The 25,893-nt window shown below is 39.2% G+C and overlaps 1 protein-coding gene across 1 annotated transcript in view; it reads left to right on the top strand.

Moving 5' to 3' along the window:
• The window catches only part of megf10 (multiple EGF-like-domains 10), a 138,746-nt gene that overhangs the window by 19,641 nt on the left and 93,212 nt on the right, over positions 1 to 25,893 (top strand). Inside the window, exons 2-4 of the mRNA XM_050052658.1 lie at positions 12,983 to 13,118; positions 17,857 to 17,958; positions 23,764 to 23,864. Of these exons, the coding sequence (XP_049908615.1) occupies positions 13,000 to 13,118; positions 17,857 to 17,958; positions 23,764 to 23,864 (322 nt within the window). The 5' untranslated portion in view covers positions 12,983 to 12,999. The remainder of the gene's footprint in view (positions 1 to 12,982; positions 13,119 to 17,856; positions 17,959 to 23,763; positions 23,865 to 25,893) is intronic.

The following is a 25,893-nucleotide window of genomic DNA, read 5'->3' as shown; positions in this document are numbered from 1 at the left end:
TTAGCTGAAGCTAATATGAGGCTTCAACAGTCACATTTAACTAACTGTATGCTAGTTGTCACATGTAGGTTTGATTCTGTTTTTGTCCTAGTGTTGTGTTGAAGTCTGAAGTGTTTCCCATAGCACTGTCCTCAGTGATTGGGCTTAGAGCTTGATTAAGGCTGATGTTAGTTTGTTATAAGGTGTAGCAAAGATAAGTCATTTGGGTTCAGGGCTAAGATTTGATTGAGGTCAAAGAGCAACTTAACAACTAGTTGGAGCATGATCATGCCCCATTCACACATTCAGGATCTATCAATGTCTTTTTAAATTACAACTCTGTACAGTACCTGGAATACCATAGAATTGTTTCACCTACAAGAAAAGAACTACACTGGCACCCTCAAAAATATTTCATAGGTGTGGCCATATGGGGCCACTGAAAATCTTGGGGTGGCACACCAAACACACAAGCCATAACTGAATTTCAGGGACTACTTAATACTTAAATTATTACTAGAGATGCATGGTATTGGATTTTATTCTGCCAATATCAATATATCCCCTTTTTCCATACTTAATTTATGATCATCAAGTAGAATTATCATATTATACATGCATACTCTTATTGTGATGGCCCAACAGCAGATGGAGACATGAAATAGAATGCTTTTCAATGTATGTAATATTCATTCATTGTGTACAATAAGAAAAAGCATGTTGGCCAATTCTAATACTTCATTTTAAAGCTAATATCGGCTGATACCAATGACCGATATTATCATGCATCATATTACATTACATTTGATAAACATTCAAAGTGCCATCTTAAGATTTTTAGACTTAACATTTGGCCTGACTTCACCAACTGTTCTTAAGAAGAAATTTCTCTTAAAAAAACACTTACACTGTTTTCACAAAGATTTTGACATTTGCTAATGTTTCCTTACTTTGAATTTGTTCTTAAGTAAGAACAGAATCTACACACGCTCTTTTATAACTTAATATTTTTAAGAATTATTTTGATTATTTTACAAAAAAACAAAAACATTCGGGTCTTTTAAAAAAACACTACACTACAATTCACATCAGTTATGTTATTGGAGACTATGCCATCTATTAATTAGTGACCGATTACACCAGAAAATATCATAGGTGGTTTGGGCAGGCGGGTCAAAAAATGACAAAGCAGCATTCTGAGTAAGTTGTTAATAACTTACAGAAACATTGCATTAAGTATCTTCTCTCCCTGTCACAAACATGCACAGCTTGGAGAGTGATTTGGCGCTCATCTTGTCCTCAATCCTGACAACTGTGCTACTGTAATGCATACAGTTTGCACTTTGTGGGTCAATTGGCTGATTAATGCCTATTTTTAGCATCAATCAATCAATCAATCAATCAATTTGATTTATAAAGCCCAATATCACAAATCACAATTTGCCTCACAGGGCTTTACAGCATACGACATCCCTCTGTCCTTATGACCCTCGCAGCGGATAAGGAAAAACTCCCCAAAAAAAAACCTTTAACGGGGGAAAAAAATGGTAGAAACCATCTCATGCATTTTTTTTTAGGGATGCACCGAAATGAAAATTTGTGGCCGAAGCCGAATATTATTAAACGCTTGGCCGATTACCGAGTACCGAATACCGAATATCATTGTTTAGTTTTTCATTAGTTTTTGCAGATGAACCCCCTCCAGATTAGTGTTGTCACGGTACCAAAATTGGAACCCACTGTACGATACCAATGAAAATATCATGGTTCTGAGTAGTATGACGACACCACAGCAAAAATGAGGCAGATGTGCCTTTTGTCATTTATAAAAAGATAAATCACTTTTCTACAATACATCAATGATATTTCAATGGAATAAACTACTTATTGACTTATTCATACTTCAAAAACAGCATCAATCAGTGATTAACATAGGGGGGATCAAAATAAAATAAATAAATAAAATAAAAATCAACCAGCCACCCTTCTCCCCTGACAGGTCCCTTCATAAGTAAAGAACAGTCCCTAAAGTGCGGTGAGGTTTGTGAGCCGTGAACGGCTCGTCAGTCCCTAAAGTGCGGTGAGGTTTGTGAGCCGTGAACGGCTCGTTTCTCCTCTGACACGTCACATACCTGTGTTCGGCTGGCTCGGCTGTTCAGGTACTTCTGGGCAGTCATGACGCCAAGAAGAGGATATTATTGGAGCCGACTTATCTGTCGCCGGTATGCCGATGGCCGCCGTATTTGACAGGAATACATTACTGTCTGTGTCTGTGACCCCTGTTCAACCCACGAATACATTACTGTCTGTGTCTGTGACCCCTGTTCAACCCACAATCGGTGAGATTCGCTGCTCGCACAGCGTGCTGAATGATTTAAGCCTATTATGCTCTCTCAAAACTATTTTTAGTCGCAAATGCGAGTGTGGTGACGGACGGATCGCCACACTGCCGACATTTTACTTCGCGCGTCACGGCACGCTATTTGATTGTGTTATCAAAACACGCTGCTATTATTCCGCCTTGCTTTTAACTTATTCCACCGAATACCGAATGTGTTTTTTTTTGCAATATTCGGCCGAATATATTCGGTTACCGAATATTTGGTGCATCCATATTTTTTTTTTTTTTATTTGTTGTTACTTTATATCCACTCCTGATGCTATATGATAGCTCGTTTGGTGTTCACTCTCTGCAGAAGTATGTCTGCTTCAAAACAGAAGTTTTCTTTGTGTGTGTTTGGGGTACAGGGCACCACCCTGTTCAGACTTTTGGTCGGGCATTCTTGACTTAATTCTCTCAGCTTATTCTTCATACTATTCTGTGTGTGCACATGACCCAGCAGTCTCATGCCCTTATATGGGAATCTGTGGGACTTTTACCAATGCTAATTAGGATCAACTTGCACCTGTTTTCAACTTATGAGGACAACAAAATTCATCATTATAGGAACACAGGTGCGAACAATTTTGCCTTTTAAGAACACGTCATGAATCTGATGAGACTTTTTTTGGAACCCTCCTTAAGAACAAACTGAAGAAAAACATAGAGAGATATTGGTGAATGAAGCCCATTGTTATTAAGATCTACTCACGTACTTAAATTAGCACAGCCCAAAACTGCTCATTATTGCTGGGGGGAAGATAAGCCGTGAATCACATGTCTGGTTTTTTTTTAAAATTTGATTTACACTGTGACAAACATCAAAGAATATGAGACAGAAACCTGCTTTCAACAACATCAATCCTTTAGTGACAGCCAACACGGGACAACATCTTTTAATGTAAAAATAGCTGGAATCAAGAAGTGCAACAGCCACCTCACTTATGGTCAAAACTATAAACCAGAACATGAAAACTATAAACACTTACCAACATATCATTTCATATCATTTCATTTAGGGTAATCATTTTAATTACAATAATTTTCTCAGGGTTTAAATTGTTGGGATCAAATTAACCCCAACAATTTAATAGGAGGATTAAACACACATAGAAAACTAACAACTTAAGTCTTCTCTGTACTGGGAAAATATCAAGTCATGGGAGTGTTCTCTTTGTTATACTGATAATGGAATTATATATTAAAGTGCATAAGATATAAAGATTTTTCACGATTTTTTCCTCCACTGTGCTTTTTGAGATACATGTGTTGAATTAATCAATCCCCCCCATACATGAAGGTAATGTTAACCACAACCATCTCCACATTCTATAAACTAGCAATGTTTCCATCAGCCTGTTTAGATGCGCATCTAGAAGTATCGCATTGGAAAATTATGATGGAAATGCCAAAATTCGAATTAAAAATCCCCTGATTTGTACAAACTAAAATACGCTCGCTTTAGCCGGGTTTTGGTTGATTCGAAAAAAGGTTGAGTCACAAAACGGTGGATGGAAACAGTTATGATCGAATTAAGTCTGACGTAGCGCACCTCTCTCCATGGTGATATCCACACTCCGGGGTCGGGAAGGCGGTAATGCATTTACAAGCTGGTTGCCAACCGCCAGAAAACGTAGAAGAAGAAGAATGCGAGACTTGTTTTGTTTCCAGTTCTGCGGAAAACTCGCGCAAGTTCGTAGTTTTCACCAAAGTCCGTACATTTAATGGAAACACACAGGATTCATATTTCTTTTAATGCGCATTTCCCAGTGATTCAAATCACTTTTGGATGGAAACATAGCTACTGTCATGCCAACCTAACAACACTTAAGTCACCAGTTTATATTCCTCTCTACTCCTATCTACAACAGTTTTGTCCATGACTTATGTAGATATTATAGTCTTGTGTGAATGGACTGTGCACTGATTTCATAAATACTGTTGAGGTATATATTGTTAAGAAGAAAGCAGGAAAAGCTCGCACACTGATCAGAAAAATGGATTGTCCACTCCAGAGGTTGATGGATGTTAAGGTAGCATGTTTAATGGTCCATCAAAAATATATACAAAAATATATAACAAGTGCTACCATAGTGTGAAAAACAAAAAGAAACAAAAGAAAACTGATCAGAAATGTTTCGGCTACACAGCCATCCTCAGTCTGCCTAAAGAGGCAAATCACACACCTGTGCTCTATTTGTAGATTGGAGGCAGAGTCAATCAGTGCATGGATCCATACATGTTCCAGGGCCACAAGTACAACTACACAAAGGATGATATCTAAAGCTATTATAGCATATTAAAGCATCATCAGATTACTAAGAGAAGAGGCCTGATTCTAGATCAACACTAACAGTTTTAAAACTAGCAATTACAAAATATATAGAAGGATAGAAAGACACATTTCTCATCTCTGATCATGGCAGACAACAAACACACACTACCCCAAGGGTTCTAAATAAAACAATTTAATACCATTTCTTCGTTTAAAACTTTTGGATGCAGAGTTTGGAGATAAAATATCCATTTACACTCTGCCTGTAAAAGAAGACGTTCCATGTCACCTCCCCTACGTGGTGCTTTCTTTTTATGAGGTATATATTGTGTACATATATTTTTGTACTTAGAAATAATAAATACATTGATATCACCTGCATTCTTTGGGCATTGTAGATATGAATTGTCTTTAGTCTGGTGAAGAGTGTACTATCTCAAAATGTCATGCATCACACAGGGATGTAAATCCCTAGTTCTATCACGAAACATTATTACATCGATTCTTCAGACAACAATATATTATCACAAAGTCTGCCATGATACAATTTTGATTTGATGCAATTCAGGGGCATGTGATCAATAAGAGACAATATTATATGCCCATTTAACATAGTCTGTTACAGAAGAAGCTGCCACTCCTTTATTTGTTTTGTTTTTGGCCATAAAAGCTAAAAATGACACATAAATAATGTAATTGTTACTAATTGTTTGCTTCCCATAAGATTGTAAAACCCTCCCCTTTTGTTTTTTTCCTAAACCCAACCACATGCTTTTTGTGTAGAAACCCAACCAGAAGTTGACACAGCATCCCACAACATCAACAACCAATGCACCTAGGGTACCTTTCACATCATATCTGGACATGGAATGTCCATGACCAAACGTCAATATGTGACAAGGTCGGAATGAGAATGTGTTGCCCCAACAGCCACACAGCATGGATTAACAACAAGTTCATTCAACCAAAGGAAGTTGGCTCAGTGAAAACTGTCAAGGTTCATAGACACGTCAGTTGTTTTCTGCTAGTGATCCATTTTTAGCTTAAGCATCTTTAGATTGCATAAATTAGCCTAGCAGCTAGTGGAGTTAACAAACTACATGTATTATTTATACTTTTTCTGACTCACTGGTTTTTTAAGTCACTGCATGTGCCAGCAGAACAGCACAGTTGAATTTCGGCCAGCATGCACGTTTTTTCCAGCCCAAAATTGTGAGTTGCTAATGTTGCTGTAGTGAAAAGTTAGTAGTGAAATGCCGGCCAGGCATGTATGTCCTGTTTTATCTCGTAACGGCATTGTTTCCATATGGCATGTGTTTTGTCTGTTGACCCATATTTTCTCCAATATTCAAAAAATATTTTCACACTGCTGAATTATCCCGAGTAAATATTGTTATCCTCATAGACCTTTTCTTGGCCACTTGTCATTATCTGCCAGCTGCTGTTTGACGGTGACAAAGAATTTAAACATAAAGACGTAACCTAAAGATGATGATATGGATTGATGTTTTCACTTTGCATCAATGATATTGGATCGTTGATCTTTGACTTAATATATCGATCTAGATCGATGGATCATTACACCGCCAGCATCATGACCTTTTTCACTGGAGACATTTTGATTTGTCACATAGCAAGAAAACACTGGTAGAGCCAGTACATTAATGATGTCTTTATTTAACAGTGGCACAGGTGGAGAAGAGTCATAAAGTCAGTGAATTGACTCAGTAATGTTAGATATACAGCAATATCTAACATCAGGTAACATTAGCCATAATAAGGGTTGTGTCAGACTAAGACATAAGTAAGCAGTTTATCCTTTGAGTGTGTTGAATTGAACAATTACATATTGCTCATGAACTCCTCTTATCTGGAAGAGAAAGAGCGTGGTGTGTCTTCATTGTCTTCTTCTTTTTCTTCTTCTTCTTCTTTGCTTCTTCTTCTTCTATAATGACCATCGTCATGCATGCCGCACAACGATGGGTCACTTCTAACAAACAACACTGTGCCGTTTGCAAATGAAAAAACAGATCACCAATACCTTTTTAAAAACTGGATGATGAAATTCTCAGTGAAAACATCAGTGCAGTTGTTTTTCTGTTTTTCCTTCTCTCTGGGCTTGTTTGACTGTCTTCTGTATCTCAGAAGAAGTCCACACAGGTGATGTGACAGGACTGCTGATGCTCAGGATGTTTTGTCAGGCCGTTCACTGGACACACAGAGAAATATGCTCTATTGAATGACTGTGAGATACACACAGGGGCTTGGATGGAGGACACTCATCCACAAGACTCAGGTTTTCTGTGTCCTGCTGTTTCCTGAATACATTTCAGCTCTGAGATGTCAATAAATCACAGGTAATTTCGTTCACAGCAACACTGTCAGTGATTACAGATTTATGGTGATGGTGATTATAGATGTAACATTAAAACTAGAATTACTGCCTCCTTGTTGTATGCCTCTACACACCAATCAAGTTTCTCTTACAGTTTACATCCATGTCTATGAAAACACGGATGCTTCACGCACATCACCCCCCGACAACAAGAAAGATCTATACAATCAGCACCAACATGTTGTCAGTCTGACCTCGTCACACCTCGATGTTTGGTCATGGATTTTCCACATCGACGTTTGACGTGAAAGGTACCCTGGGTGTGTTGGTTGTTGATGTTCTGGGACACTGTGTCAACTTCAGCCTGTTACATCCATTGTCTGTTTTCAAAATACATTTCATTTTTGCAGGAAATGTATCGTTTGAATACTGTCTCTTTAAAAATAAACACACTACGTTGGTACAATGCTACAAATTGACATTTTTGTGCTGTCAACAACAAACACACATGGTTATGTTTAGCCAACACACACACACACACACGTGTTTGGGTTTAGGTCTGTGTCTGACACCAGAAGTCTCTGATCCGGCGCTGGTTTTCAATGACTTTGGAGTGAGACCAGGTTGTCAGCACAGTTTCAAGGTGGACACCTAAGATTGATGTCACCAATTCAGTATCTGACGTAATGTCTCCCTTTCTACTCCTGAGATATGATGTTGAATAATGGCCAGTAAAGTGTTGTATGCAGAATATTGTGATGTCAGAGTGAAGTTGACCTTTTACCTTTGGAATATAAAATGTCATCACTAAATCATTATATCCTATTAGACAACAGCCATTTTGTCATAATTAGCATAAGAATACTTAAGTTATGGCCAAAAACATGTTTTGTGAGGTGACCTTGACCTCTGACCACCAAATTATTACCTCTGCCAAGGAGGTTATGTTTTCGCTGGCGTTGGTCTGTTTGTCTGTTTGTTTGTCTGCAAAATAACTCAAAAAGTTCTAAATGGATTTTGATGAAATTTTCAGGAAAGGTTGATAATGGGACAAGGAACAGATGATAAAATTTTGGTGATCAGTTGAAGCGAAGTGGATAAAATAATAAAATGGCGGGAAATCCGAGCTGCTTGGCGGAGGTCTGCGCTCTCTGAGTGCTTTTCTAGTTATAATTTTATTCATTAGTCCAAGTGGATGTTTGTGCCAAATTTGAAGAAATCCCTCAAGGTGTTCTTTAGATATCGCTGTCCTATGGATGAAATAGATGCAAGGTCACCGTGATCTTGACCTTTGACCCTTGACCACTAGAATGTAATCATTTCATCATTATGTCCAAGAGGATGTTTGTGCCAAATTTGAAGGAATTCTGTTAAGGTGTCTTTGAAATGTCCTGTTAGACGGATAGATTGGGGTTTAAGGTGTAGACAGTTAGTCACTTAAACACAAAAACATGGGCAAAAGGGGTCCAGGTTGACAATTACAGAAGATACCCTTTAAGCAAAGAAATTTCCATGCCATCAAAAAGGTATAAACTCATTTTAAATCAGCTGGGAAATTTTATTTTTGACTTGTGTGTGTGATGCATTCACCCAGTGACAGAGGAGGGTTCAGTGGTAAACAAGAACCGAACGCAACAAATGAAGCAAATCCTGGGAGGTAGTTCAGATGATTGAAGTTATTTTCTCTGCTACACTTTGTTACACCTGTAGGCTCTGAGTAGATGTTCCTCTAGTAGTATCCTTATTCTCTACTCCCTGCTGAGCTTGGTGTTTCTTTGTGGCTGCGACGAGGTCAGAGCCTAGACACCAAATATAGGATACTACATACATAATAATCTATCCCGCGTTTGATTTAACTGACTCAAACTTTCTATTGTTAATAGTCACATAATCTTGAGAAAATTGATTGCGCTGGGGGCCCTTGTACAAACCAAACTTAAAGTTGAATATATTAGGCCAGTACTGCATTTGTTTGTTGAAATATGTTAGACGGATGCCCCACCACTACTAAAACAAGAGATTTCTTGTTTTTTAGTGAAACCCACAGAAACCAGCACATCTTGTTTGCTACCCAAAAATAGAAACCACTAAGCTTATATTACATTAGCAACTCTAAACTTTTTATTCTTCAATCCTTCAGGATCAATGTGTAGGTCTGTCTGGCTAAATGTGTGTAAAATGTTGCAGTGAAGACATGTAGAATATTTCCATTCGATGCAGCTTTCAAAAATACCCTATCAGTTTTGTACTGCAATTTTAATTATTTTCAAATGTATTCAGTGTTGGCTTCATCACTTTTGTTTTTTGTTCTTATAGTAAATTAACTCTCATTTCTTATCAAACAGTAGATGCTTTGCTCCTCGTACAGAAACTGTCTGTCCCTCATATATCTTCCTTATCATTATAAGAAGCTTTGAAATACCTAAATTACACCAGAGCGCTGTGAAGCCACCAATTGCTCACTGTAGTTCTGTCATTGTGGTAAACAAAATACTACAGTTGTGTAAAAGAGAACTGGGTATCTTCATGTTTGTGGTTTCACAACAGCTGGTAAAAACAGAACTGTGTTGAATACTATTGATTATATGACCTAGATTAGTTTAAATCAAACATTTATGTTGCTAGACTAAAGGCACCACTTTGGAAATTTAAGGTTCCCATGGAAATCGTGTGACTGACGTGTTTATTGGTGAAAGAATGCTGCAAATTGCAAAGCCTGCAGGTCTCCTAATTCTCCTTCTGACCAGATTGTGCATAAAAAGACTTAAATGAGAAAATGAAAATGATAATGTTTTTAGCCTGCATTAAATTCAGACTACTGATGAGCTAAATTCAACATACACCACACGTGCATAACTGGGGATCATATGACTTGAACTCAAGTCAGAATGTGATTACTTTAGACTTGAATTGTCAGAAACAAAAAGACGTGCAACTTGACTTTGACTTAATAGTAATAACTGGTGACCTCACTTGGACTTAGAATGTCTTGATAGTCTCCCTAAGCCCAAAGACTGACTATCATGTTATACACAGACAAAAAGTCTACAGCTATGTTAGTGGATCTTGAGGCTGTTGTAACAAGTGCTAACATGGTCACAATGCTAAAATGGTGAGACAGAGAGAGGTTCACAGCAAACAGTAATGAAAAGATCTACAATAAAATTAATTTTAGTAATATAGTAATAATAATAATAATAATAATAATAATAATAATAATAGTTATAATAATAAAAGTATTTTGGTAGTATAGTGTTATATGTATATATTAATATATCATAGTATATATATGTGACAATAATAATCATATGTGTACAATAATAGTAGAAGTATGATAATAATGATAGTAGTAGTACTTGGCATCAGACAGGACCACGGCAGCAGCGTAACCACGACCCAAGAAGCCAAGTTAGTTAGCAGTAAGAGGACTATTGAATAATGAATATTAGCAGGTGAAGAAGAACCAACTTTAAGAATCTGAAATTGAAAGAGAGAGAAGGATAGAAGGGGCTCAGTGTATCATAGGCAGTCCCCCAACAAACTAGGCCTATCAGCCTAACTAGGGGCTGGTCAAAAACAAGCCTGAGCCAGCCCTAACTATAAGCTTTATCAAAGAGGAAAGTCTTAAGTCTAGTCTTAAATGTGGAGATGGTGTCTGCCTCCCGGACCCAAAACAGGAAGATGGTTTCACAGAAGAGGAGCCTGATAGCTGAAGGCTCTGGCTCCTGATCTACTTTTGGAGACTTTAGGAACCACTTGTAACCCTGTATTCTCAGAGTGCAGTGATCTGGTGGGATAATAGGGTACTATGAGCTCTCTAAGATATGACGGAGCCTGACCATTTAGAGCTTTGTAAGTGAGGAGAAGGATTTTAAATTCCGTTATGGATTTCAGAGGGAGCCATTGCAGATAAGCTACAACAGAAGAAATATGATCTCTTCTCTTAATGTCCGTCAGCACGTTAGCATGCTAGCATTTGCTAGTTAGCAGTTAAGGGAAATTCCAACGAATGCCAGTTATCATCCCCAGGTCATGAAATACTGATGCTTTGTCACGCCCCTCAGCATTTCACACTGACTCCAAAAGGCAGCCTTTAGCATCTTCATTAGACACACCAGGTATTCAACTAACTACAACATAAACCTATCCGTGGCAATACATGAAGCTGATGGGAAGTGACGTAGTATAAAGAGCGAAAAAGTCTGTGTAGAGTGGGAGGGAGGGGAGGTAGATTGGTCAAACAAAACATGACTTTAATCTAGGAGTTTCACACAGGCCGTGTCCCGCATGTAACGAAAAGTCAACGGTGTTTTAACACAACATTATGTAATTTAAGCACGGTTGTAACACACATCAACGTCTTTATTTACGGCATGTTACCTTATTTTTATGTAACGATTGTACTTATTTTAAACCAAAACATGATGTCTGTTCTAAACCTAACCAAGTAGATTTGTTCCCTAAACCTATCTGCAACTGTTTCACAGCATTAGCCATATGTTACAGTGTGTTTTTAACTGCGCATCACGTAATAATACAAATTACGCCCTGTGTATTGCTATGAGACACGGATGGGTGTGACAAATCATCTGCATTTGACGTTGTGGGAATGAAAACCAGCTGGGAATATAGGTCAAAACACACTGGTGGCGAATGGCAAGTGTACAAAAAAATAAGCCATTATTATTTCCAATGTACAACCCCACACCAGTAGCCGTTAGATGTGTGTCGGTGCTCCCAGACGCACCATCCCATTGCACTTCAAGGCACTGTCCTATTTCCAGCCTTGGTGCCCCCCCCTGTTTCTCTGGTTGTACATACCAGCCCCCATAGTAGCTCTTTTTCTCTGCTCCTATGGCAGCTCGACTCCTCTCCTCACCATTAATGTTAAAGTGTGTCACTTGATGTGCATAACATGACATGCTGTGTGGTGGCGGCGCTAGTGTGTTTTCAGTTTTGCAGGTATACCTATTTGGTCATAAAACAAAGTATTGGAAAATAGCAGTTTTGACCTGATGATGGTGCAAGATAAAATAAAGTAATTAGAAGTCATCTTCAGGGGAACATCAATGTCTGAACCAATGGCTTTCCATCCAGTAATTGTTTAGATGTTTTTGTCTGGACCAAAGTGATGGACCTGACTGATCAATATTGCCATCCCGAGTTTCATGCTGTTCGCAAGGCTGAAATTACCATTTATCCTGGAACAGGGTTGAGGGTCAGGGCTGGAGTCTCTCCCAGCTGACACTGGGCAGGAGACAGGTACACCCTGAACAGGCCGCCACACTATCACAGGGCTAAAATATCAGCTGTCACTGATAATTCTTTCTTTTCAACCATCATTTGTGATTAAAAAGATGCTCTACTCAACATTAGCTAAATAGTTCAGATTTAGGACCTCTGATATTTGGATCAAGCAGCTTGTGAAAAATATTTATAAATATAAAATGTGTGTTGAAGTCAGTGGGCTACAGATGTTATTTTAATGTGTGAGATAAATGTTTAATTAACGTTTCATATCTTCAGTTGCTCATCTTATTTTCAGGTACGAATCTTAGTTTAACTTATTTTTAGTATTTGTTACAGATGTTGAAAGCAGCATTTAAATGGATTCATTTGGGATTCAGAACTAGTCTAGAACTAATCTCATAACATTTATTGAAAATAGAAAATACACATTTTATAAAGCATTCATTGCTTCTACAAATTATTAAAAATAAAATTGGATCGAATTTGGTGAAGGCAGCTCAATGACTTCTTTAAAACACAAAGTTTAGGACTTGAATTTGGTTTGGGGCTTGTTTTTCTTGACTAAGGACTATAGGCAACACTTGAGACTCACTTTTGAAACACAAATTTTAATGTTTTTTTTTTTTTTAATCCAAATTTGAACTTTATCAGACAACCCCCTTAGTTAAATTTCTTTTGTTCTATTTTGAATATTTTGTAAAACTGAAACCTTCCAATGCAGACAGTTAATGTGTGTCCTGTCCTCATCCTTCCCTGTCTGCAGGTGCAGCTCTGACTGAGATGGCCATGTCACTGTGCTGCTACAGGACAGTTGTATTGGTTGTGGCCTTCTGTTTCCTGCCTTGCATCACTTCCTCCCTCAACCTGGAGGATCCCAATGTCTGCAGCCACTGGGAGAGGTCAGTCACAATTTCTTTAAAAGCCTTTGACCTCATGAGCCTGCGTTACAAAGGCCCCGATCACAGAGAAAGTGTTTTGAAGGTTGCAAAACGTGAGGCGCACCACACTGCCTTTTTTTCTCCAGTTAAATGCCACTAGTAAAAAATGCTTGCTGTGCCTTTTTATTGTTGCCAGGCAACCACCCCATCACCTTCTTACCCTAACCTTCTTGGGTAATCAATGCATCCTTTTTTAATTTATTTTTTATTTCATTTATTTCACTGTAATAGTAGCTAGTTCCTAAAATGGACAGGCAGAGGGTACTTGCTGTAGCTCTGGTTGAGGGAGAGAGGCTGTCAGCAAATAGTTTGTTGGGCACAGGGAAATGCTGATCTGTGTGGGCACATGAGACCTCTAAAAAGGAGGGTGGATCATGAGGAGTACCATCGGTTGGTCCTGGAGCTTCACCTCCATGATGGCCGTTTCAAGTATCGCTCTGACATGCTTCCACACCTGCTGTTTTCTATTGAGATGGTAGTAACTGGGGTTTGTGAAGTCATATAGCTCTGGGTATCCAGCAACTGCTACCACCAGTTTCTCCTCCATTGTTTACCAACTGTTAAATTGTTGTGACCACCACAGAAAGCCTGCATCTCAAATCATCTGATAGGACAATGGAAAATAAGTAGAGGTGAGCAGTAGAGTAGAGGGGCACTTTTCTGCTTGGAATTAAATTTTTTTCAACTAGAGGGTTTGAAAAAAACACCAGGCACCTTGAATGCAGAAACCCAAGGTGCGTAGTAATGCAAAAAACAGTTCTTAGACACCTTGTCAACTTCAGGCTGCATTGTCTGTTTTCACAAAATACACTTCCATTTTCACAGGAAATGTACAGTTTGTATACAGTCTCTTCCTGCCCACCATAGTTAGACTTCAGCTGCCTTAACTTTCGTTGTTGTCATTTCCTCCTAACGCCCCGGAGCACTGTTAAACAATGATTGCAACTGGCCGCATATCATGCCGACGTGAAAGGATGGCATTTTTATTTGGTGTCTGTCATTGACCAAGTGCCAGTTTTTGATGACTTTGAACTGAGACTGGGTTGTGAATTTACTCTGAGCAGCTCGCTAAGATGCAACTCAACAAAATAGCTTACAGAATCATTGCATTAATTAGTCTTCATCTCCGGACAGCATGAAATATGGCCAATCCCAGCTGACAAGAATAAAAATTAAAACTTGCTATATTGAAACAAATTCCTGAAAATCTTTTTCCTGTTGATGGTTAGACGGTGAAAGGCCACTTGTTTTGTTCACAGCTCCCAACCTTTACTTCTTCTTCTCTGTTTACTGATGGATTATTGCCATGTAAAAAGTGTAGCGTAGTGTAATGTTGATGGCAATGTGCCTAATTCGCATTTCTTTTGTGCAACATTTTAAAAGTGTGCTTTAAATTTGCTTGACAATTTGTCTATTGTCTTTATGCTACCTTAAACACCAACCAACACATACCCCTGCACCGTTTTAAAGCAGGTCTGCTTTCAGTCTGAATCTCCGCTCACATATGAAGCTGGAGTCATGATATAGTTAGCCTAGCTTAGCATAAAGACTGGAAGCAGGGGGGAAACAGCTAGCTTAGAAACCATGTTTCTAAAGCTTCTCATTCTCTTTGTCATCAACACATTGTGCCTCAATTGTTTTTACATTTCAGTTTGCATAAAGTTTAAACAAACATGAAAGAAAGTGTTAATGAGTGAGACCAATCATTATTTAAGTTTGAAAAAGAGTTAAACAAATGAAATTAATCTCTTGGCTGATTTCCAAATTAAAAGGGAGCTTGGAAATCCATTAAGTGAGATGTTAAAGAAGAAAGGTGGAGGCAGATTTCCCAGCTATATTGCCTTTCACAGACTAATCTGAGGAAACAGCTGCATACGCACTCAGAGCCTCCATCTGCCATGTTGTCCTGCAGACTGCCTGCTGAGACAGATTCAGAGCAAGACCAGAGAGTGAAGAGACACGTAGTCTAACAAGTTAGTGATAATGAGGCTTCTTAAGAAAGCCTCATATCTTAAGATGTGAGGAAAATTATGGCACAAAGTCAATTCATGTCCTGCCTTTAAAAAAATGGTATCTTAAAAAACATCTGAAGTCAGTCCGCAGCAGGAAAAATGCATATTGTTTAAGGAACTTATATAGTAATACGTTCTTGTATTGGCATAAAAGGTACCTTTAAAGGTTATTTGCTGGTGTTTTTTATTTTTCACCAAAGGCTGAGAAAAACAGAAATGTAATACTGGGTTTTTTTCTCTCTTTGCTCAAAGTGTAAGTAAGTGGTACCACTTTGATTTATGGGTCTGTTAATAATTTCCTATGATGTTTCCTGAAAATAACGATGTAAATACACTTTTAGTCGGGAACTAGAAATGTCCTTGTAAGGAAATTTCTGCAAGTAAATATTCTTTATTATTCATGTTGAGAACTTTATTCTTCACATATGTTGAATTGAAGGCTTGCCTGTAGACACATTTTACATTTTTGCATGTTCAGCTGACTGGCTCTGCACTGACTTTAAGACAGCTATTCATTCATTCATTCATTCATTATCTATAATCGCTTATCCAGGTACAGGGTCGCGGGGGGCTGGAGCCTATCCCAGCTGACATTAGGTGAGAGGTGGGGTCCTACCTGGACAGGTTGACAGACTATCACAGGGCTGACACATAAAGACAGACAACCATTCAGGCTCACATTCACACCTACAGGTAATTTAGCGTCACCAATTGGAGAAAACCCACGACAAGTAGTTGGAATGAATTAACTAAAAACATACTAATTGATAAGTGTTTCTATTTCCCATTATTAGAACCAAATTACATAATTATTTTCAGGGAACTTATTGTAATTATGCAAATTATTCAGAATTTATGAACCCATACAATTAACCCTCTTTAAAAATGTTCCTCAAATTACAACCATCTGCTTTGTGTTGTTTGAAGAATTCAAACTGAAGAAGAACAACAGAAAAAAGGAATCTCAGAAAAATTCTAAAAATGATTTATTGCATTGAGCTTTAGATTTGTAGAGGTCTAAAATTCACAGTTAAAGCAATTCTATGCTGGATTGTTGGTTATTTTTGTAACAAAGTGAAAGTAAAAGCCATCATTAGATTCACTCTTGTTTGGCGTTTCACCTCACTATATCTGTTCTTTTTGATGCTGTGTCTCTTGGATTTCTGCTGCGGCACCTGGTCAGCACCTTTTTGTAAAGCCCCGTTCTCAACTGAGCACTGTGGGGCTACATGTCTTGATGATGCCGTACTATGCATTATCATGTTCAGTGTGTTTCCATTAATACACATGCAACGTCTACAACGTATCCTTTCCTGCTTTCTAAGACTGCCTGAAAGCATCGGGGATAAGGAGCTGGGCTCTGGTTTGATTTGTTCTTGTCCCAATGATCAACACATCTGAGTGATGTTAGTATATGTTGGATGTGTTTCCATTCACATACCCTACAACTGCAGAGCAATGCTGGCACACAATTTCTTTCTTGTGCATAAGTCTCTCTCCGGTGCTGTTGTAGCTGATAGGCACACCGGGAACCAACAGGTTCCCGGTGTGCCTAGGTGGGTCTTCCACCTCTAGTGTATTAATTTGTGCTTGTCATAGTGACTTAATCACACGTCATTCCATTTGTTGCACTAAGCCTAATATGTGTTTATTGTGTTTCATATCATACGCCACACAAATATTGATCCATATCTCATAATTATCAGACTTTGATCCTATGCATGACCCTCCAAGAATGTTAATTTATTTAAAAAGGTCTAGGCTATTTTATTGTTTTATATCATTATGCTATTATTAATATAAGCAGGGGTTGTATGTGAATGCATGAATGGGTCAGACCTGTGCAGCACTGGATTTGAAATTAACTGTAATAAAGCTTCTGTGCTTTTATTACCTGCTGTGCAACAAGATGACCATCATCCATTTAAAATGAACATTAGTTCCTCTGAGCTTATTTTAGTTAAAGTAATGTTGTAGTGTAATGTAAATTAGTGTAACAAGTAACTTATTACTCTACACAGAGAGTAATATTGTATAGTAACTAATTACTTTCAAAGGAATGTTCATAGTAATATGTAATTTATTACATTTTGAGAGTAACTTGCCCAAAACTGAGTACTTACTACTTTTATTGTAGTAAAAGATCTGAGTACTTCTACCACAGGTTGCAGCCCTAGTTTTACTAATACAAATGTGGTATTGAGATCATTTGATAAAAAAAAATGTGAAAAACAGGTGACTAGGTAATTGATTTGTCTCTAAAGTAATTTGTTATGTGGGCTACTCAATCAAAATACCACGCAGACAACCTGCAGTAAATATATTTACTGTAGGTAAACTACGACTAACAATAATAAACAATCGATAATGAAAATAATCTTTAACTGGAGCCATAAGTGATACAGTAACTGAGGTGAAAAATGAATGCCCCCACGGAGGCTGTGGTAAGAGCCGTTCACGAGACAGTCATAAGGTGGCTTTTGTCACCGCCCCCACAAAGTCTGTTTAATTTGCTGGTGAGATACAGTTATTCAAGTCTTTAAACCATACTGACTGATGGAGGGCCACACAGAGTACAGTGGCTGCTGGAAAAGCTGCTCATATCTAATCCTGTTTTGGCCCACACACACATACACATACTGATTCTGCTCCTCATGTCTGATATCTCTCTCTTCCTGTTCTTTCAGTTACTCGGTGACAGTGCAGGAGTCATACGCCCATCCCTTTGATCAGATTTATTACACCAGCTGCACTGACATCCTCAACTGGTTTAAGTGCACCAGACACAGGTGAGGACCCCATCACTGAGACCAGAATATGTCCGTGTATCCATGTGTCCGTGTGTGTGTGTGTGTGTGTGTGTGTGTGTGTGTGTGTGTGTGTGGAGAGAGAATAGGGGATGCATGATAATATAAGTACTTCATCAGTATCAGCCACTATCCGCTTTAAAATGAACTATCAGAGTCAGCCAACATGCTTTTTCTTATTTTTGCACAATGATTGAATTTTACATACATTGACAAGAATTCTAATTCATGTATCCATCTGCTGTTGGACCATCATACCAGTATGCATGTATAATATGATGTTAATTGCACTAGAGAAGAGATTAGATGATCACTAAAATTAGGGAGAGAAAAAAGTAGATGTATCTTTTTTCTTTTTTTTTTTTAAAAAAAAATACTTTTACTCGTCCATACCCATTGGTAGCTTTGTCACCTTCTACCTATGCCAATCCTCAATGCCTATGTGCAGTTTCACATACATTGACCACGTCAGTGAGTAGAAAAATGTGGGACAGACAGAATGACTGACTGACAGAATGACACACTGACAGTTTCCATGATTATGTAGAGCGTACCATACCATGAGGTTTCTACCGTTTTTTTTTCCCCATTAAAGGTTTTTTTTTGGGGAGTTTTCCTTATCCGCTGCGAGGGTCATAAGGACAGAGGGATGTCGTATGCTGTAAAGCCCTGTGAGGCAAATTGTGATTTGTGATATTGGGCTTTATAAATAAAATTGATTGATTGATTGACTTAGTCATACCAAAAATTAGGAAAAAAACAACAAACATCCGTCCACAGGGGGAGCCACAGCGATCGGTCGCATTTTAGTCATTTTTAAGCGTTTTTCTGTTGTTAAAGCGCCACCCAGTTGCCAATTAGAATTAAATTTCTCCAGTCACCTTGAGGCGTCCTGTTCTACATATCTACCAAGTTTAGTAAAAATCGATATGGCGGTTAGACCTAGATAAAAAATTAGCTCTCTATCGCCCCCATTTTGTTTGATGGGGTCAATAATGGAGGGGTCCCCTCAGATTATGTGTGGTCATAGGCCTACAAAGTTGTGTGGTGATCGGTAAACCCTTGAGATGTTATACACCTTTATGTGATGAGCCACGCCCTCCGCAATATTTATTGCCTTATAGAAGCTCAGTTTTAGTACGTTTTCCAACTTTTGTCAAACCATAGATATATATAATCATAGATGACTCATTCCTGTGGCTACTGTGTGTCAACGTCGCCGCCATCTTGGGGAGGTCACTGCCGGCTGGCTAGTACTGTTGTGTATGGAGATAAGTCTTCAGCAAACTTGGCGTGCTCACTCAAAAGTAAGTAAGTCACTGATAAGTATAATACTTTTTAATATAGTGGATTGCACAGCAGCAGTCGAATGGAGCTCAGCTCGTAGCCGTCCTCAGCATTAGGAAATGGCCACTTTAGAATGAAAATACAGACAGTACTCACTGACCCTCATGCCGACAAGAAGTCCAGTGTAGTTTTTTAATCCACAAAACCCCTTAGGGGTATCGGAGGATAACAGCAACAATCCACTATATTAAAAAGTATTATACTTATCAGTGAGTGCTGTCGGGTTTTTCTGCTTTGCTGTAATTTTTTGGGCCGGCACCCAATTACACTTTGAGACTTTTGAGTGAGCACGCCAAGTTTGCTGAAGACTTATCTCCATACACAACAGTACTAGCCAGCTGGGCGTGACCTCCCCAACATGGCGGCGACGTTGACGCATCGCTGAAAAGGGCCGAAGCCGTCAACGAGGTATCTACTCTATATGATATCTATGGGTCAAACTTCCTAGGAAGAGATCGCTTTTAAGTGTTTTTCAAAAAATTCAAAATGACGGAAAATCTATATAACCGGAAGTTATGGGTTCCTCGTGAGGAGAGGCATCTCTGTGCAAAGTTTCATGTCTGTACGACGTATGGGGCATGAGATATGCCCATTCAAAGTTTGCAATTTCAGTTGGTTGCTATAGCGCCCTCCTTTGGCCAATTGATGTAATATTGCTTCATTTGCATCCTCCCATGACCCTCTACCACTGTGCCAAATTTCACATGGATTGACCAAGTCAATGAGGAGAAAAACGTGGAACAGACACACCCACACACCCACAGACACACCCACACACCCACAGACAGAATTTTTGTCATTATATAGTAAGATAAATCCCCAAGGGGGAAATTCAGTGTTTTCACTCCTTTGTCATATACATATACACACAGGCCCGAAATACACATGCACAAACAGGACCTTTTACATGCATTAAATGGAGAGATGTCAGAGTGAGGGGGCTGCCCATGGACAGGCACCCTGAGCCGTTGGGGGGTTCGGTGACTTGCTCAAGGGCACCTCTGCAGTGCCCACGAGGTGAACTGGCACCTTTCCAGCTACCAGTCCACACTATATATTTTGATCCGGGCTGGGACTTGAACCGGCAACCCTCTGGTTCACAAGCCAAGTTCCTATGGACTGAGCTACTGCTGCCAGATTGGTATCGAGATTGGTGTGAGTTATTGGCCAAATAAGTTTATATATATCAGTATATCAGATATTTGCAAAAAATCCAATACCGTGCATCCCTAGTAGAGAATACTTCCCTTACCTGTCAGCCATTTTCCAAACCATACCACAGTGTTTAACCACCTCCCAGAAATGGAAGTTGCTTGAGTCAGGTAATCAGCACTGTGAACATCTTGTCTTCTTTTATTTTTGTCAAACATATGTTATTTTGGCATGGTAATGCTGTACTGATAATAAATATGCAGTAGCAAACACATGACCACACAGTAAGAACAGTCAAAAATAAAAACAGACTGTTTATTGCCAACTTAACAAATAGGTGCTCGCCAGAAAGACTCACACACAGAACAAAAACAGACTGAAGTCTGGATTTCAAAAATCTCTATTTTACATGTTGCAGGGCTGCACAGACAGTGAAAATTTGTGCAAATGTGCACACAATGCAGGAAGTACAAACATTAGCAAAACATTGATAACATCTAGCTCTGGCAATGTTGTTTACCTTGTTGCATGCACCAAATGTGGTGTTCAATATGTCGGTAAAACAAGACAACTTAGATTCAGGATCAATGAACATAAAAGTGTCAACCGCCATGCTGATCCTCACTCAGCTATGGCCAGACATTTTTCAGATTATAATCATTCTGTATCAGATTTGGCATTGTGTGGCACTGACATGATATTTCGTCATTGCTGTGGGGGTAATATAGACCACATTCTATTCCAGTGTGACTGCAGATATATCTTTTACCTTAAAACACTCCATCCCAATGGCTTAAATAAAGAATCGGATATGACCTGTTTCTGTGACTCATTTTATTGTCTCCCCATACCAACTAACCCCACTTTTCATGTAGTCATTTCATTATTGTGTGTATGTATGTATAACAGCATTTGTTTGAGACTATGCTTCGTAGCACTTGCCATTGGACTTGTCATGATGTGGCATGTTGGTAATTGTCTTCATGTGTGCTTAATCAAGCTGCTGATAACTTACCAAGTGCACCTGTAAGAGTAACCCCTATACAAAAAACATTAAGGCAACACTTAATCATCACAGTATAGCACAGTCTCAAGAACATGGAGGAGATACCAGGAGACCGGCTGTTACATGAGGAGAGCTGGACAGGGCCGTTGAAGGGCATCAGCCCAGCAACAGGACCAGTATTTTTTTTTTTTAATTTATTTTTTTTTTTTTTATATANTTTTTTTTTTTTTTTTTTTTTTTTTATATACTTTATTAATCCCCGAGGGGAAATTCAATTTTACACTCTGTTGTCAATTACACACAGGTCCGAACACACACATGCACAAACTGGACCTATACATGCACTAAATATCTGCTCCTTTGTGTGAGAAGGAACAGGACGAGCACTGCCAGAGCCCTACAAAATGACCTCTAGCAGGACACTGGTGTGCATGTTCTTGACCAAACTGTTAGAAACAGACTCCATGAGGGTGGCATGAGGGCCTGACATCCTCTAATGTGACCTATGCTCACAGCCCAGCACAGTGCAGCTGGATTGGCATTCACCAGAGAACACCAGAATTTGCAGGTCTGCGGTTCACTAAGTTTGCTTTGGTGAATGCTATGCTGCCTGTAACATCATCCAGCTTGACGAATTTGGCGGTGGGTCGATGATGGTCTGGGGCATATCCTTGGACGTTTGTACAGATTTTCATGTCATAGCCAACAGTACCCTGACTGCTGTTAGGTACCGGGATGAAATCCTCAGAGCAGTCCTCAGACCTAACACTGGTGCAGTGGGCCTTGGGTTCCTCCTGGTGCAGGACAATGCCTGGCCTCATGTGGCAAGAGTGTGTAGGCAGTTCCTGAATGATGAAGGTATTGATGCCATTGACTGCCCTCTTGTTCCCCTGACCTAAATCCAATTGAGCACCTATGGGACGATATGTATTGGTGCGTCTGATGCCACCAAGTACCACCACAAACTGTCCAGGAGCTCACTGATGCCCTGATCCAGGTCTGGGAGAAGATCCCCAGGACACCATCTGCCGACTCATCAGGAGCATGCCCAGATGTTGTCGGGATTGCATACAGGCATGCGGGGGCCATACACACGATTGAGTTACATTATGAGTTGACGTGATAATATTCAAGCAAATTGGATCAGCCTGTAATTTCAATTTTGTGCTTTGATTTTCAGTGTGATTTTGAATCCAACCCTCAGTGAGTTGATGATTTTGGTTTCCACCGACCATTGTTATGTAATTTTGTTCTTAATGAATTACACAATGTACATCAGTAAAGATTTGGAACTTAAATAATTCTTTTATCAAGTATGCATTCCTCATTCTGCACTCAGCAAAGTCCAACTTGGACTGAAATGTTTTGCACATTTGCACATTTTTCACTGTTTGTGCAGCCCTGCAACATGTAAAATAGAGATTTTTGAAGTCTCGACTTAAGTCTGAATCTTTTTTTGTTCTGTGTGCAAATCTTACTTTGCTACTTTGTGGCATTTTTCTGACTTCCACACCAGATAAGAACAGTAACATAGGACAGTTTATTGAGACACAGCTCATCCCATGCCTACCATTTAACCGAAATATCTAGCCATGCATATTTCCATCATTCTATCTACCATCCTGTGGGACCATTATTATAGCTGCAAAGGTTGAATATATGGCTGAGCTGTTATATTGGATTTCCTAAGTGGCTACTGAATGTATAATATAATACAATATTTATACATATTGTTAATCCTCAAACCTGGAAATCCTCGGTCCTGGTAAACTTTTCAGGTCCATTTAACAAACTGCATGGTCTATTGTGGTTATTGATTCTGTCAGCTGATGGTATTGTGTGTCAGCCACTTTTAGAGAACCAAACTGAGGGGAAATAACCTGTAATGAACCTACAGGTGCATTTAGTTCAAATGCTTTAACAACATTCAGTGAGAGAGAAGGGGGATACACAGAGCAGTGCAGAGCAGAGCAATGTAATAAGCTATTCTTAATATAATATAATCTGTTCTATTTCACAAAAATAGTGTGTATTAAAAGCCTTTACTTAATTTTGCATGATTTTGATTAAACACAAACTGGTTTTGGCATCACGTCTTCATTCGGACAGAAATAAAAGATTCAAGACAGCCGGTTCCATATATATACAATCCACTCTCCACTTTCCACTCCACATATTGTATTACATGATAAAATGGGCAGAATAACCAGCACTGTGTGTGCATCATTTCCTTTACTAAGTGTCTGATCCTATATGTGACTTAACTTCCTGTCTGTGTGCAGGGTGAGCTATCGGACAGCATATCGAAGAGGAGCCAAGACCATGTACCGGAGAAAGTCCCAGTGCTGCCCAGGCTTCTATGAGAATGGAGAGATCTGTGCTCGTGAGCATCTTCTCTCACACACATGCATGCACGCACACGCACGCACACACGCACGCACACACACACACACACACACACACACACACACACACATCAGACTGAGAGTTAGAGAAATACATTTAGTAGGGCAAGGCGATATGAAGAAAAATAATTATCACACCATTTTTGACCAAGTATACCTATATTGATATTGAGATGATATTGTAGGGTTGACTTACCCTGGAAATAAGTCTGTCTGTTATAAGTCTGGAGTTCTCGCGAGAGCACAATTTGAATTTGCTCAACAAGTCACTCTGGCAATCAGTAATGATGCTCATTACCCATGCCCTTGGAGCCAAGCTGCACCAATCACATCGGTGTATCTGATATAGGCGGGTCAGAGGCGAGCTAAACAGATGACAACAGCGCTGCGACAACGAAGTCCGGAATCAGTCAGTATACATTGCAAGATGGCTACGGATGAACACCAGTTGTTTGAAACCAATGAACGAGTTAGACTTGGAAGACGGCGCTCGAATCTTTCCTTTGCAAGAAGGACGTTTTTGCTGTTTTGCCGACCGGATACAGCAAGAGTCTAATCTACCAGTTAGCTCTGCTGGTAGCGCTCTGGATATGTCACCCCGTTTATTGTTCTGATTGGTCGTAGTGTTATCCAATTGCGTGCAGTGATATTTACAAATGCATGCTTGGTGCCGTCCCACGAGTTTGGCCATTTGCATTACTCATAGCCAGACCCTAAATCTTTCTAGATTTGGGTCTGGATTTCTAGGCTAGGGTTGACTACCGGTGCTTTGACAAAACATTTACACAGTGAGATTTATGATAAATAATCGTCAGTAGTGTGGATATAATTACTCAGTGGGTAAAGGCAAATACTAGAATAGCTTCAGCTGTCTGGTAAGTTCAGAAAATTACATCACTTTACTTTAATGCAGCCTATAAACCAGTAAAAGACAACACTTAATGTTATTACTATATCCAAAATCTGAAATGATATCTAGTCTGATATCACAATATCAGTGTAATATTGGGGTGTCGGTGGCTTAGTGGTAGAGCAGGCGCCCCATGTACAAGACTGCTGCCACAGCGGCCCGGGTTCGACTCCAGCCTGTGGCCCCTTGCTGCATGTCACTCCCTCCCCCTCCTTCACACCTGACTGCCCTATCAATTAAAGGCTAAAATGCCCCAAAATGTATCTTTAAAAAAAAAAAACCAATATCAGTGTAATGTTTATATATTTCCCAGCTCAAACATTCATCTTAATTTGGCATCATTCCAGCTTGATTGAGTAGACTGACATAAACAGAAAGTAGAAGATAATATCGTAAAAACTAGCAACCATAATGATTGAGTGGTAGAATATGGTTCCAGCCCAGTCGCCAGAAGAAAATGTTGGCATTGTGCACGTTTAATAGCTATCATATCAACATTTCTAAACTGATGTTATGTGACCTGATTTTTTCGTTTGGAGGTGGAGGGGGGGTACTGGATGGCGTGACACCTAGGCGAGACACCTGCCACGCTGCTGACCATTGTATTTTTTATTTTTTAGCGAGTCACTGCTGTGTTTCCTGTCAAATGTGGGTGTTTTTTTAATAAGCCATTGCTGTGTTCCCAGCAGGGATTATGCCCCAAAAGCGGGTACTTTAATATTTTAATCCAAAACATGATCTTGTCCTGACCGTGGTGACTGTTAATCAGAATATATGTTTCAAACAGATAACGCATAAAAGTTATGTTGCAGTAGTTGTTGTATGTGCAGCTCTGTGGATGATATGCTCATTTTTGTTAAGAAACAACTGTTTTTCAACTCTTTCCTCTCACACACCCAGTTATTTAAATCTATCAAAACTGATACACAAAAGAAGTAACAAAGAATGAATGATTAAAAGCAAGCTATAAAAAGGGTATACCTTGGAATTTTGAAGTGGGGTTGTATGGGATACTTATCCATAGTCAGTATATTACGTACAGTGGATGTCAGTTGGCACGCCCCAGTTTGGAAAAGCAGGCTGGAATGTGACACATA

This window comes from Epinephelus moara, chromosome 9 (genome assembly GCF_006386435.1).
Source record: "Epinephelus moara isolate mb chromosome 9, YSFRI_EMoa_1.0, whole genome shotgun sequence".
NCBI classification, from domain to species: domain Eukaryota; kingdom Metazoa; phylum Chordata; class Actinopteri; order Perciformes; family Serranidae; genus Epinephelus; species Epinephelus moara.
Note: the sequence above shows the minus strand (reverse complement) of the source record. Positions and strands in the feature narration are given on the sequence as shown.